This window comes from Microtus oregoni, unplaced genomic scaffold, assembly GCF_018167655.1.
Source record: "Microtus oregoni isolate MIOR12 unplaced genomic scaffold, Mior012 000006F_ref0000085, whole genome shotgun sequence".
Lineage (NCBI taxonomy): Eukaryota > Metazoa > Chordata > Mammalia > Rodentia > Cricetidae > Microtus > Microtus oregoni.
The window spans coordinates 57,995,348-58,010,777 of NW_024543065.1; the positions used below are offsets into that span (position 1 = coordinate 57,995,348).

The following is a 15,430-nucleotide window of genomic DNA, read 5'->3' on the forward strand; positions in this document are numbered from 1 at the left end:
TCCCCTCACCACCCCCAGAATGATCTGACACCCACTATTGATCCTGAGAGCACAAGCTGAGCAGCCTGAAAATAAGCTGAAGGTCCTGTATCCTCCTCTTTGCTTCCCTAATGTGGGTTAAATTGTTTTCCCTAAAGTTTTGAAATTGTTTTAGACTTGAAAATGTTACAAAGATAGAATTCCATATGTTCTTTTTTTTTTTTTTTGCCGGGTGATGGCGGCACATGCCTTTAATCCCAGCAGGCAGAGGCAGGCGGATCTCTGAGTTCGTGATCACCATGGGTACAGAGTGAGTTCCAGGACTGACTCAATAGCTACTGAGAAACCTGTCTCGAAAAACCAACAAAAACAACAAAAGAATTCCATATGATATGTTCTCTTTTTTTAGCTTTTAGATTTTATATGTACAAGTGTTTGCCTACATGTGTGTAAATGCACCATTTGCCTGGTACCAAGGTCCCTTTTTCCTAGGTGACTCTAGTTTGGGTCAGGTTGATGTGGCGTGTACACCACATGATACATGCAGGTGCCAAGGAGGCCAAAAAAGCACGCCAGCTGCCTGGCAGGGGCACTAGGAACTGAGCCCAGGTCCTTCTCAAGAACAGCAAATGCTTTTCACATTACCGTGTTTAAAACTGGGCGAGTGACATTGGTACACTAGTACAAACTACTTTCAAACCTTATCCATCTTTTTTTAAGTTTTTTTTAAAGATTTTTATTTCTTACGTATACAGTATTCTCAGTATTCTGTCTGAACGTATGCCTGCAGGCCAGAAGAGGGCGGCACCAAATCTCACTACAGATGGTTGGGAGCCACCATGTGGTTGCTGGGAATTGAACTCAGGACCTTTGGAAGAGCAGGCAGTGCTCTTAACCACTGAGCCATCTCTCCAGCCCAAACCTTATTCATCTTTCACCAACATCCTGATTTCTTTTTTCTTTTTACAATTAATTTTTGGGGCTCCGTGTGTTTGTGGCCCATGGCACTGGAGTCTGCTGCAAACTGACCTGCAGTTTCATCAATAGCCTCTCCTGGGCCCTCTTCCTGGCTCCACCTCTCAGCTATCTATGTGACCTCTTCAGTGCTGAGCTCCAGCTGCTCCTGAGGCTGCGTCTTCACTAATGGTCTCTCCTGGCCTCTCCCAGTGCCAAACCCCAGCCACTCTCCATGACCTTTTCATACCTTTAGAACAAGTACCACTGGGGAGACTCTTACACATGCCAGCCTGTGGTTCAACCTTGGGCGCCTCTGGAACACAGCTTCTGTGTGCTCACCCTGAGGAAACACTTCCCTGAAGGTTTCATCTCAGTGCTGCTGGTCTCTCCTTAATCCCCACCAGTGTCTCAACAGCTGCCGACCACGTCAATTGTCCCAGTACAACAAAGATTTCACTTCAGTGGTTCTAGTCTCTTGTTCTCTTGTTGATCACGGCTGATTCTTCAGTCCCAGCCGACCAGACCGTACAAATTCTTAGTTCAAGATAGTGTCTTTATGTTTCCCAAGCCAGGCCTTCGTCATCTGCGTGTGTCTCAGCATTCTGGTTTCCTAAGCTCCCAAAGAATGACCCATTGAGCTCTGAACACTTAACAGTTTTTCCAGCCCAGAGTCCTTCTACAATCCTCCAAAAGCCAGCATAGTTAGGTGTGTTACAACAATGCTCCGTGATCCTGCCTCCCATTTCTATCTTCGGGTTTTTATGCTGTGATGAAACACCATGGCTAAGAGCAGCTTGTGAGGGGAAGGGTTTGTTGTGCTTACATTTCCATGCCACAGTTCTTCATCTAAGGAAGTCAGGAAGGGAACCTGGAGGCCGGAGCTGATGCAGAAGTCATGGGGGGGGGGGGGGGGGATGCTGCTTACTGACTTGCTCCTCGTGTGGTGCGGAAGAATTGTCTGTATTCTGTAAATCACGTTTTAAATAAACGCTGATTGGCCAGGCAGGAAATATAGGCGGGAAAACCAGACAGGGAGTAGAAATGATGTAATGAGAACAGGAGAATTCTGGGAAGAAGGAAGTTGATTCCTCCCACTCTTGCCTAGACCACTGAAGCAGCAGGATGTGAGCTGCCCTACTGAAAAAAGGTACTAAGCCACATGGCTAACATAGATCAGAAAAATGGGTTAATCAAGATGTGAAAGTTAGCCAGTGAAAGGCTAGAGCTAATGGGCCAATCAGCTTTATAACTTCTAGAAATCTCTGTGTGATTTTCTTTGGGACTTGCTGGCTGTGGGGAACTGGGCGGGACAGAAAACCCCACCAAACAGGACTCTCTCGTGGGCTTGCTCAACCTGTTTTCTCATAGAACCAGGACCATCAGCCCAGGGATAGCACAATTGGCTGGGCCTGCCCTCATCAATCACTTAATTAAGAAAATACCCTTGGGGGCTGGAGAGATGGCTCAGTGGTTAAGAGCATTGCCTGCTCTTCCAAGGGTCCTGAGTTCAATTCCCAGCAACCACATGGTGGCTCACAACCATCTGTAATGAAGTCTGGTGCCCTCTTCTGGCTTGCAGGAAGAATATTGTATACATAATAAATAAATAATTTAAAAAAAAAAAAAAAGAAAATACCCTAAAGGCTTGCCTGAAACCCAATCTTATGGAGGCTTTTGCTTGAGGTTCCCTCCACTCAGATGACTCTAGCCTATGTCAAGTTGACTTAAAAACTAGCCAGTACAAAGGCCAGGATTAACCTTCCTGACCCTGGAGGCCTGGAACTCTGAAGCTGGTACCAAGTGAGGGTCTCTGACCACTGTAGCTGGGAACGCTGTGTGTTTTTTTTTTTGGGGGGGGGGGGTTAGCCATCTGTGACCCTCTGTAATGCTGCCCCAGCATTGCCTCTGTTACTAATTATTCCCACGGGTATAAAACACACTGGCCTTTCCTTCACCCTGTCTGAACCCATTTCCACCCTTATTTCTGGTTCTCTTTTACTTTTCCCTGGGGGAGATGGGTGTGTGTTGCGGGAGCTCCTTCTGCTCCTTCAGCCAATAGCCGCTGAGATACCAGCCCACTGGGGCGTGGTCTCTCTCCCTTTAAAAAAGCGACCACTTCCCTCTGCTTGCGCTCTGGCTTCTGGCTCCGCTTCCTGCAAGTAGGCTCCATTCCTGATTGCACAGAGGGCTGTCTGGGACGGTGATCTGTAAGTTTTTCCCCCTTAAAATAAATAACCTCTCTAATAATCATAATTCCAAACTGGTGTGGGGTTGTTTGTGACTTATGCCTTCAAGTGTGTGCCTGCAGATTATTGCTGTGACCCAGTCCTCAGACTGCCGAGTTCCGGGACTGAGCTTGTCTGTTAGCTCATCCGGGCTTTATTCTTCTCTCCATTCCCTTTTTAGGACTCTTCACTTATCCAAAAAGAGAAATCAGAGTAGGCCAGGTAGTTCTGAATGTGATGGCCCTTCAGGTAGGTTGAAATTTCCTCTCAAATATTTTTGTTTTACGTTTTATTTATTTGTTTGTTTGTTTATTTGTGATCTGGTCTTACTGTATAGTCCTGGCTAGCCTAGAACTCACTATTAGACCAGGCTGGCCTCGAACTCACAGAGATATGTCTGCCTCTGCCTCCTGAGTGCTGGGATATATTTAGTTACTTTGTTGGTGTCCCGGTGTCTGTGAACTCGGAGGTCTGAGGACAACTTGAAGGAGTCAGTTATCTCCCTTCACCATGTTCCCAGGGATTGAACTCAGATCACCAGATCTGGCAGCAGGTGCCCTTTGCTGCCGAGTCATCTCACCAGCCCCATAATTTCTCCTAACCCTTGAGAACATAGGAGCATCTCCGTGCCTTATGCCAAAATACCTCTGTGACCTGCTCTCAGGGAGCAAGTGATGGGCCCCGCCTCCCTACTTCCTTACCTCCTCTCTTCTTGGCACTCTTTACAAAGCTCTCACAGGGTGCCAAAGGGATGGAAATACATTCTCATGAAGAAGACAGTAGCTTACTTTCTTTTAATATCAGTGGGACTGAGGATTAGGTGACCATCTCCAGTGACTCCAGCGGTTTCTTTTCCTATGCTGTTTCATGTCACTCCCTTTTAAGAAAAGTATTTCATGGGGGAGAGATGGCTCTGTGCTTAAGAGCACTGCTGCTCTTCCAGAGGATCTGGATTCATTTCCCAGCCCCCACATGGTGGCTCACAGCCCTCTAACTACAGTTCCAGGGGATCAGAAGCCCTGTTCTGACTTGCACAGGCACCAGGCACACAGGTGATGCACAGACATACATGCAGACAAAACACCCATACTCATGATGTCATCCTGTCAGAAATTATATACAAAAACTTATGTCTATCATAAGCTTGTGGTAGCCCACACCTTCAGTCCCAGCACTTGGGAGGCAGAGGCAGGCAAATCTCTGTGAGTTCGAGGCCAGCCTGGTCTACAGAATGAGTTCCAGGACAGCTGGAGCTACACAGAGTAAACCCTGTCTCAAAATTGAAAAAAAGAAGAAAAAAAAAAGTCTCTAATTCATTAGTTATATGTAAGTCTATCTATCGTCTCAGGAAACGGTGACCTTCAGGGATGTGGCCGTGGAGCTCTCGGAGGAAGAATGGAAGTGTATGGACCCTGCCCAGAAGGACCTGTACAGAGATGTGACTCTGGAGAGCTTCAGTCACCTGCACTCACTAGGTAAGGCCACACAGGAAAGGGGACACCCCAAAGGAGACAGTGGGAGTTGCCGTGTGCGCCTCTGGCCCGAGGGGTAAAGGAAAGGGACAGAAAGATTCAGCCAGCAGCAGTGAGCACTCCATGTATTTCCCAGGTCAGAGGGGAGGGAGCGCTAGGAAATCCCCCACCTTCACCGCACTTGACCTGTGGCCTGCCAAGCATAATGGGAAAGCCAGGGACAGGCAACCCCAAGGCACAGAGCTGACTTGGCATAGTGGAGGGGAGGGGGAGGGTTAATGGATTTTAATCCCAATTCAAAACCAATGGTCTGAAATTTCTAGGGATTTACTTGTTTTTTGAATTCTAGGACTTGAACCCAGTGCTTTACATATTCGAGACTTTCTGCCACTGAGCTCCAGGCTCAGCCCATCTCTTTTTGACTTTCTCATCCCACTTTCAAATGTCTCACTCAATGTCTGTTCTCCATTTTTCCTAAGAATTGTTTTGGGCTTTGTGAAGCTGCAACTGAGCCATTCCACTGGGCGCCTCCTTCTCCCTGTCCTTTGAACAGTCTTCATTTTTTTTTTTTGTCTCTATTCTTTGGGTCCACACCATAATCCCAGCACTTGGAGGCGGAGGGAGGAAGGTCAGGAATTCTAGGTCCTCTGTGTTAAAGCAAGGAAAAAGACCAAAACCATGATTTTTCCAGTTAAAATAAGCTGTACTTTGGGGTGTACTTGGACTGGCAGCTGGCTGTCTCACCTTCAGTTGGGGTTTGAGAGGGCAGCCCCTGCTGGCCTCTTGAAGTCTCTTGTATAGGGGAGATAAGGTATCCCCCCCCCCCTTCGTGGTGAGAGAGTTGGCAGCTACACATTGTTAGAAAGCACAGTGAAAGGGAGGGATGAGGGTCAGATGAACATCAGGTGAATGGGGCTGCAGGCAGTTTACCTCAGTGCTAGGAAACAGGAACCTTCCCTTCCTTCTGGTTTGGTTTTGTTTTGTTTTTTTAAGACAGGGGTTCTCTGTGTAGCCCTGACTGTCCTGGAATTCACTCTGTAGGCAGGCTGGCCTTGAATTCACAGAGATCTGCCTGCCTCTGCCTCCTAGGTGCTGGGATTAAAGACATGCACCACCATGCCTGGCCAGAATTTGAAATTTAATGTTCATTTGTTATTGTTGTTGTTATTGATTTCATGTACATTGGTGTTTGGTGTTTTGCCTGCATGTATGTCTGTGTCCTTTGGAACTGGAGTTACAGACAGCTGTGAACTGCCATAAGGGTTCTGGGAATCGGATTGAACCTGGTCCTCTGGAAGAACAACCAGTACACTTAGCACTGAACCATCTCTCCAGACCCCAGAGTTGAAGTTTAAACAGTCTGATCATGTCTCATTTCTCTTCCCATCAACAGGACTTGTCTTTTCTAAGCCTGAGGTCATCCTCTTATTGGAGCAGGGGAAAGAGCCATGGATGGTTACAGATTATATGACAAGACCTTGGCAGCCAGGTGAGTAAGACCTGACCTGGCTGGAGAGGTCATGGGACTAACGGTACCATGACTGAGAGCTGTAGCCGGGGTGATTGTCAGGAAGCCCTGAAAGCCTGCTGTGGAATAAAGGCCTGAGTTAGGAAGCAGAGCAGGACTGTCAGCATTGGCCTGGCTGTGCACATCAAGTACAAATGTAAAGACATTCTGTATTAGATAGTATTTCCTCCACTGCCTCTGCCTTCTGTGGCTGATAAATCAGGCAGTTATAATTGGGGAAAATATTTAATGTATATGTATTTTTCTTGTTTTTATTTTTGGTTTTTGGGTTGTTTTTTGGTTTTTCAAGACAGGGTTTCCCTGTGTTAACAGTCCTAGCTGTCCTGGAACTAGCTCTTGTAGACCAGGCTGGCCTCAAACTCACAGGGATTCACTTGCCTCTGCCTCCCGAGTGTTAGGATTAAAGGTGTGCACCACCACCGCCCGGCTTATTTTTATGTATATGGGTGTTTTGCCTACATATATGTTTGAAGCATATGCATGCCTGGTTCCCAAAGGAGGCTATAAAAGAGCATCTGATCCCTTGGAACTGGAGTTACAGAGTTCTGGGAATTGAACCCATGTCCTTTGGAAAGGCAGCCAGCCAGTGCTCTTAACCAGTGAGCCACCCCCTTCCTCTTTTTTTTCTCCAAGACAGGGTGTCTCTGTGTAGCCCTGGCTGTCCTGGAACTAGCTCTATAGACCAGGCTGACCTCGAACTCACAGAGATCCACCTGCCTCTGCCTCCCGAGTGCTAGGACTAAAGGCGTGCGCTAGCACTCTCTCTGTGAGTTGCAGATTCTGTCTGCCTTCCGCACTTTGGTTTTCCTCAGGCAGAGCTCCAGCTGCTTGCCCTCTAGCAGCCGGGTTCCTGCCCTGCCCCTGCAGCCTGTCTGAGGTGATGTAGGCAGAAGCTGCCCTGCTCCTCCATAAATCCGCTGCTTTCCGTACTTTTTCTCTGGTTTCCAGGCGTGGCATCAAGGGCTGATGGAGTTCCACAGCAAGGACTTTTGGAAATAGAGTCCTTTAAAAGGGAGGAAGTGAAGAGCTTTCAGAGCTGTGGCCTTGAGGACTCCCATGGCACAGAGGACTGGGCATGCAGAGACCAGTTTGAGAGACAGCCATGGAGCCAGGAGTGCCATCTCAAGCCAGTGGCAATCCCCTATGGAAGCATGCCTGCTTTCAAGCCACGCACATCCGCCGCCCTGTTACACCAGAGCCGCAGGACTCAGGAGAAACCGCTCCAACTCAGTGACTGCAGGAAAGCCTTTAGCCAGGCCCCACCCTGTATGCAGCACCAGAAGACTCCTGCTGCTGAAAAGCCTTTTGAGTGTAAGGAGTGTGGGAAAGCTTTTGGGCGAGCCTCACACCTCGTTGAGCATCAGAGAATCCATACGGGTGAGAAACCCTATGTTTGTAAAGACTGCGGGAAGGCTTTTTTTCGTAGTTCCCAGCTGACTGTGCACTGGAGAACTCACACAGGGGCTAGGCCCTATCAGTGTAGAGACTGTGGAAAGACCTTCAGACAGCACTCGCAGCTCACCGTGCACCAGCGGATCCACACCGGGGAGAAGCCCTACAAATGTAAGGACTGTGGGAAGGGTTTTATCTATAGCTCAGAAGTCACTCGCCATCAAAGAATTCATTCTGGGGAAAAACCTTATGAATGTAAGGAATGTGGGAAAGCCTTCAGACAGCACGCACAGCTCAAGCGACATCAGACCGTTCATACTGTTGACAGACCCTTTGAATGTAAGGACTGCGGAAAGGCCTTTAGTCGGGGTTCATACCTCATTCAACACCAGAGAATTCACACGGGGGACAAGCCTTATGAATGTAAGGAGTGTGGGAAAGCCTTCATTCGTGTTTCCCAGCTGACTCACCACCAGAGGATCCACACCTATGAGAAACCCTACATATGCAGGGAGTGTGGTATGGCTTTCATTCGCAGCTCACAGCTGACCGAACATCAGCGAATTCACCCTGGTATCAAACCTTATGAATGTAGAGAATGTGGGCAGGCCTTTATCCATGGCTCACAGCTCATCAACCACTACCAACAAGTTCACACTGACTAGAGGGTTCTGGGATATTTGTGCACTCTGCGAAGATGTATCCCTGTGATTGTTGCAATAAAAAGCTGAATGACCAATAGCTACACAGGGGGTACGGGTGGGATTTCCGGGGAGAGAAAGGGAGAAGAGGAGGAAGCTAGACACACAGGAGACACCAGGAGACAGAGAGGACGCAGAAGGTGCAAAATGGAAGAGAGGTAATGCCATGTGATAGAACGTAGATTAATATACATGGGTTAGTTTAACTTATAAGAGCTATTTAGGAACAAGCCTAAACTAAAGGCCGATCTTTCATAATTAATAAGAAGTCTCTGTATCACCTGGGAGCAGGCTGGTAGGACAGAAAAGGACTGGCTACCCTAAAGTCCTAAACATCAGTTGCAGAGACAAGCCTTTTCGCAAAGTTCACATCTGGCCAGAGGTGTATCGCCCCCAGTGTAACTAATGTCAGAAAAAGTTCATTAATCTCTTGTGTTAAAGGGATCAGAAAACTCAGTGCCAGCAGACAGACCCAGTGAGTATGGGAATTCACTTCGCCTCGCTCGCTGGTTACTAAGCGTCAGCAAACCTGTGCTAAAAATAGCTTCATATAAACATAGAAAAGTCTCTTATTGCCTACCAAAATATGTTCACTTTCTGAGAACCCCAAATAGCCTGTGATCCTGATTAGATTATTGATTTGGTGTGCTGACTGGTGACTGTGCCTTTTGGTTGGTGTGGCATAGACCTTGACATTGCTCCCACTGATTAGTGAATTTTGCAATTTTGTCTCTCCTTTTTACTTCCTTGTTTTTTATTTTGTTTTTTGAGACAGGGTCTCATTTAACCTTGGCTGGTATCAAAATTATGTAGCTGAAGATGACTTTGAACTCCTGATCCTTCTCTCTGCACCTCCCAAATTCTGGGATTACAGGCTTGCACTGCCATGCCAGCTAACTTGGGGTTTGGTTTTTTGTTTGTTTGGTTTTGTTGTTTTGTTTTTTGGAGTTTTGTTGTTTGTTTGCTTGTTTAGTGTTTTTTTTGGGGGGGGGGGGTTGAGACCGGGTTTCTCTGTGTAGCCCTGGTGGTCCTGGAACTCATTCTTTTTTTTTTTTTTTTTTTTTTTTTTTTGGTTTTTTCGAGACAGGGTTTCTCTGTGGTTTTGGAGCCTGTCCTGGAACTAGCTCTTGTAGACCAGGCTGGTCTCGAACTCACAGAGATCCGCCTGCCTCTGCCTCCCGAGTGCTGGGATTAAAGGCGTGCGCCACCACCGCCCGGCCCTGGAACTCATTCTGTAGACCAGGCTGTCCTCCAACTCACAGAGATTTGCCTGCCAAATGCTGGGATTAAAGGTGTGCACCACCGCTGTTCAGCTGATTGATTGTTTTGTTTTTAAGAAAGTGTCACTTACCTTGTAGAAGGCCTCCATGTTGTAATTTAACATGCATCTCTCTCTGGCATTTCCTACAAATGGGAGCTAAGATTTTAGAGATTTAGCCAGATGTGGTGGCACATGCCTTTAATCCCAGCACTCTGAAGGCAGAGGAAATTGGTCCAGGCCAGCCAAGGCTGTGAAGTGAAACCCTGTCTCCAAAAGGTAGTGGGCACTGAAGCGATGGCCAGTCATTAAGAGCGTCCATTGCTCTTGCAGAAAACCTGAGTTTGGTTCCCAGCATTGTGGCTCACAACCATCCATAACTCCAGTTACAGGAACCCAACACCCCCTTCTGGCTCTGCAGGCACCAGCATGTACTTGGTGCTCATCAATTTATGTAGACAGAATATTTTTTTAGTTTTTTGTTTGTTTGTGTGTTTAAAATAGTTTTTTGGGGGGTTTTCATTTCAGGATAGGATTTCTCTGTGTAGCTTTGGAGCCTGTCCTGGAACTCAGTCTGTAGTCCCCCTGCCTTTACCCTCCTAGTGCTGGGATTAAAGGTGTGTACCACCGCTGCTCAACCATCTGCCATCTTCATGATGCTTTAACATGGTCACAATCCTGGAGCCCACCAAAGGGCTATTTAATTAAATAATAAATTTTTTTTTTTTTTTTTTTTTTTAAGATTTATTTATTTATTAAGCATACAATGTACTGCTGGTAAGGAAGACACCAGGTCTCATTACAGATGGTTGTGAGCCACCATGTGGTTGCTGGGAATTGAACTCGGGACCTCTGGAAGAGCAGTCAGTGCTCTTACCCTCTGAGCCACCTCTCCAGCCCAAATAATAAATTTTTAATCATCAACCATAAGTGATTCCATCATCCCCATCCCTAGAAGCCCAAGGATATTGGGAAGGATGGATGTCCAACCTTTTTTTTTCATGCCTTGGTCTTTCTGGTGACCAGCCCCATCTATCTATCTACCTGGGGACCTCCGACATCCCATTAGCAAATAAAGAACACTGTCAATCACTCTGATGGTTCAAAGAATTTTAGGAACTGGAGGCGGGACCAAAGATGTTTTTTCTGTTACTCATCTGGTACCTTCATTCAGTCAGGAATATTCATGGGTTTTGTTTGAGGCAGGGTCTCACTATATAGCCTTGGCTATCCTGGAACTCAAGATGCTCAGCCTCCCAAAAGATTTATGAGGTAGCTTAAAGTGCCATAGGGATGCATTGATTTAAAACCGGCAATTGTAAGCATGGTTTGGTGGGACCTGCCACTAACTGCAGTGGTCAGAAGGTTGAGACAAGAGGATCACAGGTTCCAGACAGGCCAGAACAGTGTGGCAAGGCCCTGTCTGGGGACAAAAGAGGTGTGGGTGGGGTGAGGCTAAGAAAGTAAATCAGAGAATCAATACATGGAGAGGTTCAGGTTGAAGAGCAGCTGACTTGTTTCAGCCACGAGATGGCAGAAGAGTGCTACCACACAGGTTTTGGCAGACTTCCACCACAGCGGCAATTGGTTCGCTTGCTTGCTCTTTTATTTTGTTTTGTTTTTCTGTGTTTTTTGAGACAGGATCTCACTATGTATCTCTGGCTTATTTTATTTTTTTTTTTACTTTTAACTTTAGGTGCACAGATGTTTTTTCTGCATGCCTATTGTGATGAGTTAAGAGAGGCCATGGGAGAAAGGAAAAGCCTCACGTTTAGGACGTTTTGCATGGTCAAAGGAAGGAGACACTGTCCTGTGTAGTCCAGGGTTGCCTCCAGCATGAAATCCTGTCTCAGCCTGAACCCAGGGCTTTGCACAAGCTAGGCTTTGCACGATCTAGCTAAGCTAGATGGACCCCTGAGCCAAAACTCAAGCCCCTAATTGGTGGATTCTAGATAAACATTCCCTTGCCACTCAGCACTTTTATTTTTCCATTCTGTGTATGCATGCATGGGTGGATACATGTGTGTGTGAGTGGGTGCGTATTTCTGTGTGTGTGTGTGTGTGTAGCTGCATACTTATATGTGGGGGTATGTGCGTATAGGTGCATATTTGTGTGTGTGGGTATGTGTGTGTGGGTATGTGTGTGTGGGTAAGGTGCATATTTGTGGGGAAGGGGTATGTGCATGTGATGTGCATATGGTATTGTGTATGTGTGATTGCACACAGATGAAACTGAACTAAATGCAAAAATATTTGACTTGGGCTTCAGTTTTTTCAGTGTGTGCTAGGGTGTAGACTGGGCAGAGCGCTTGCTCAGTAAGAGCTAGGTGCTAGAATTGGTCCTGCACAAGAAACAGATTTCCCACTAGCAAGAGTGGCTTCTGTTTGATTTTTCTCAAAATCACATTACTAGTTCCTTCTTTCTTCTCTCCTCCTGTGCTTTCCTTTTCGACGTCTCAGGTAGCTCACATCAGCCTGGAACTTTCTGTAGCCAAGGCTCTGGTGTATATGATGGGAGGGCCCACGTTTGCCACGGGAGGACAACCTTGTAGACTTCGGCAGCGAGCAGCTACCCACAGAGCTGGCTGGTGAGCCCTTCTTTTTTCTTTTTTTTTTTAAATATTTATTTATTTATTTATTTATTATGTATACAATATTCTTTCTGCATGTATACCTGAAGGCCAGAAGAGGTCACCAGACCTCATTTCAGATGGTTGTGAGCCACCATGTGGTTGCTGGGAATTGAACTCAGGACCTTTGGAAGAGCAGGCAATGCTCTTAACCGCTGAGCCATCTCTCCAGCCCTCCCCCCTTCTTTTTTCTTAACTGTGCGAGCTGAATTATGCTCTGAGCTCACTTCATTGCCGCAATAAACCTCTGACTATAGAGACAAAAGGGTCAGAAATCTAAAGCGAAATGACCTATTCTCTAGTAGTTAGACCTGGTGACTTATGGTCTTGTTCTACAATTAAGCCTAACTCCCAATGGCCCCTGACACCTCACCCAAATGGCCCGTCTTAGAGAATCACAGAACAGTGGGTTGCCCTCTAGACCTCACTCCAGGCTGAATCCCATACGAAAGGTCTAAGGAGCCTAACTTCAGCTACAGAGGAACCACACTTCCCTCCCCTCTGTCCCTGTTTGCTCTTGCGTTTCTATCGAGTCTCTATTCTTTTTTTTAGATTTATTATGTATACAACATTCTGCCTCCATGTATGCCCGCACACCAGAGTAGGGCGCCAGATCTGTGGAACTCTCTATGTAGACCAGGTTGGCCTCGAACTCACAGAGATCCGCCTGCCTCTGCTCCCCCACTACCACCACCCCAAGTGCTGGTATTAGTGTGTGCCACCACCACCACCCAGCTATTCTTTATCATTTATTTTTATGTGTATTGGTGTTTTGCCTACATGTATGTCTCTGTATGGGTGTCAGATCCCCTGGAACTGCAGCTGCAGACAGCTGTGAGCAGCAGTGTGGGGGCTGGGAACGGAAACGGGGTCCTCTGGAAGAGCAGCCAGTGCTCCTAACCACTGAACCATCTCTCCCACCCCAATGTGTGTGACAGAGTCTCTCTATGCAGCCCTGGAACTCACGGTGTAGACCACTCTGCTTTAAAATGGCAGAAATCCACTTTCCTCTGTCTCCTGAGCGCTGGAATTAAAGGACTGAGTAACCACTCCTGGCTTCTTTCTTTTTTTTTTTTAATTTCTTAAATCAATTCTGGCCTTGTAAATAATTTTATCTCGGTGTCTCCCTATTTCCTCAGGACACTGAGGAAGATTCTGACTTGGCTCTCAGGAAACAAATTACGGAAATTAAGGCTCTGAGGTACGAGGTGCAATCACTCACTGTGTAGACAGAATGAGGAGTTAATTTACCTCGGCCCTCACTGGCTCCCAGATACCAGCAGGGTAGCCCTAGATGGAGGCCGGGGAATGGTGCGTACCCTGAGACACCTCTGCCGAAAAGTAATCTGTTGCAATCACCCCAAACACGGAAACAGATGATGACTGGTAGGTTGGAACACCTTTCCTCTTAGCTGATTGGACAAATGTGATTTGGCCACGCCCCCAACTGTCAAGCCCGGCGCAGCAGGCGTGTCTTGGGATTCCCTCAGGGGTAAAGTGCTGCACGTCCTTGGGCTGAGAGAGGTGACTTGAGCTGCAGAGGACACGAAATGAGGGCCTTGCGGGTGAGGTCCCCACGGGCTGTGTCGGGGTGGTGGGGAACCCCACAACCCAGATGCCTACCTTAAACATGACAGGATCTGGAGTCTGGGAACACATGCACCCCTCGGAGTCTGGGACTCCCTCCCTGACATCCTGAGTTTCCAAGACTGTACCTGTAGCCTGGTCCTGAATCCTGGGTTTAAACCTCCCTTTACCCGAGTGCCCTCTTAGCATCCCTCGGAGCCCTAATACCAGCTCCGGTGTGGGTGTCTTGGGCAGCCTGGAAATTCTCGGGGACCCTCTTGGCAGCCTGCTGACCTCCACACCGTACTCTCTCAGCATGGATTCCCTACCCTTACCCCCACCTCACCCCCTTTTTTTTTGGACACTGGGCATCATATAGCCCACGCTGGCTTCTAACTTTATATGCAGCTGAATAAGTCTTTGAACTCCTAATCCTTTCGCCTCCCCCTCCCAAGTGTGATAACATGTGTAACACCTTAACCTCATTTTAAAAATGCTTACTGAGTAGCCCAGGCTGGCCCCAAACTCCAGATCTTCCTGCTTGAATGCTGGGATTACAGGCCTCCACTGATTCCTTCCCCACTCTCACTGGTGACTGGTCTCTTGCCTCTAAGACAGACATTCACCAGACATAGTTCCTACACCCCTTCTCGCAGGACCACGTGAAGGCAGCTCTCCAGGTGCCACCAACCCACCCATCTCCTATCCCTCCAGGTCTCCCAGGCTTTGATTCGTCCTTTTAGCTCATCTGCCCGGAGCCACTTAGAAAATCGTGTGGCAGAGAAGCAGAAACTCTTCCAGGTAGGAGGACAATGTCCCTGGACCCACGGTGGGGCGGAGGTGCCATGCACACGGAGGTCTGTGCAGGACCCAGCACCCTGTTGTCACCCTCACCCCTCACACAGGCCAACAACGACCTCCCAGTACACCTGAAGGGCGGAGCAATGGACAACATCCTATATAGACTGACTATGACCCTGACGCTGGGGGGTGAGTGCAGGGCCCACCCGGTTGCCTGGGTTGTGGACTAGCCAGTCAGTCAGTGCTTCAGGAGGGGAGGAGTCCTGAGCTGACAAGGTCTGAGGACAGGAACAAGGGGTCACCTATTGCCCTAAGGGATCAGAGCTAGTGATGGGTCTGCCCAACCCACCCCCAAATAAGCTCCTGGCCTGGTTCATATCAAACTGGGTGGGGGCGTGGGGGCGGGAGTTCCCCGTGAGGAATCCAGTTTGGGAGGAAGTTCAGAGCTGAACTGAGCTGTGATCCATGAGGGGCTGGGGGAACCTAGGGGCTTTTACAGGTCCTGTGAGAGGGTGCATGGGCATTAGGATCTCATTTGATATCCATCCCTTCCCTAGGCACTGCCTACTGCTTATACTGCCTGGGCTGGGCCTCCTTCCCCCACAAGAAGTGACACCAAGAATGTTGGCGGACTTGCACAAACATCAATAAACATGCTAGCCTCTTGAGAACCCCACTCGACTCTGGCCTGTGTGTCTGTGTTCCAACCCACCTTCCCATCATCCAGGGATGTCTACCCAGTAGAAAGCAACTCACCCCAGCCCTTGGCCCCTCATGCTGGACCAGTGCGGTACTTAAGACAACCTGCTTTAGATGCCTACTGGGGGACCAAGGGTCTGGAGTGGTGATGCTGAGTGGAACAGGGGTATTATTATCCAGCATAGCATCCCCTCCCCTTGTAGAGGCCCAAAGGGTAGGGAA

At 47.9% G+C, this 15,430-nt stretch overlaps 2 protein-coding genes across 2 annotated transcripts in view; both read left to right on the top strand.

Annotated features, from left to right (window-relative positions):
- The window catches only part of Znf567 (zinc finger protein 567), a 39,198-nt gene extending 30,921 nt beyond the window's left edge, over positions 1-8,277 (top strand). The window contains exon 8 of the mRNA XM_041654279.1: positions 7,436-8,277. Coding sequence (XP_041510213.1) covers positions 7,436-8,218 — 783 coding nt within the window. The 3' untranslated portion in view covers positions 8,219-8,277. The remainder of the gene's footprint in view (positions 1-7,435) is intronic.
- A 5,055-nt stretch (positions 8,278-13,332) lies between these two features.
- LOC121449666 (cytochrome c oxidase subunit 7A1, mitochondrial) lies at positions 13,333-15,185 on the top strand. The gene is made up of 4 exons (XM_041654278.1): positions 13,333-13,707; positions 14,423-14,509; positions 14,614-14,698; positions 15,067-15,185. The coding sequence occupies exons 1-4, from the start codon at positions 13,693-13,695 to the stop codon at positions 15,120-15,122; spliced, it is 243 nt and encodes an 80-aa protein (XP_041510212.1). The 5' UTR covers positions 13,333-13,692; the 3' UTR covers positions 15,123-15,185.
- The last annotated feature ends 245 nt before the right edge of the window (positions 15,186-15,430 follow it).

Bases quoted from the DNA above. Each gene is read 5' to 3' on its own strand.
- LOC121449666 (XM_041654278.1), top strand. The intron at 14,510-14,613 runs GTAGGAGGACAA...CCCCTCACACAG, and splicing joins AGAAGCAGAAACTCTTCCAG to GCCAACAACGACCTCCCAGT. The intron at 14,699-15,066 runs GTGAGTGCAGGG...TCCCTTCCCTAG, and splicing joins TATGACCCTGACGCTGGGGG to GCACTGCCTACTGCTTATAC.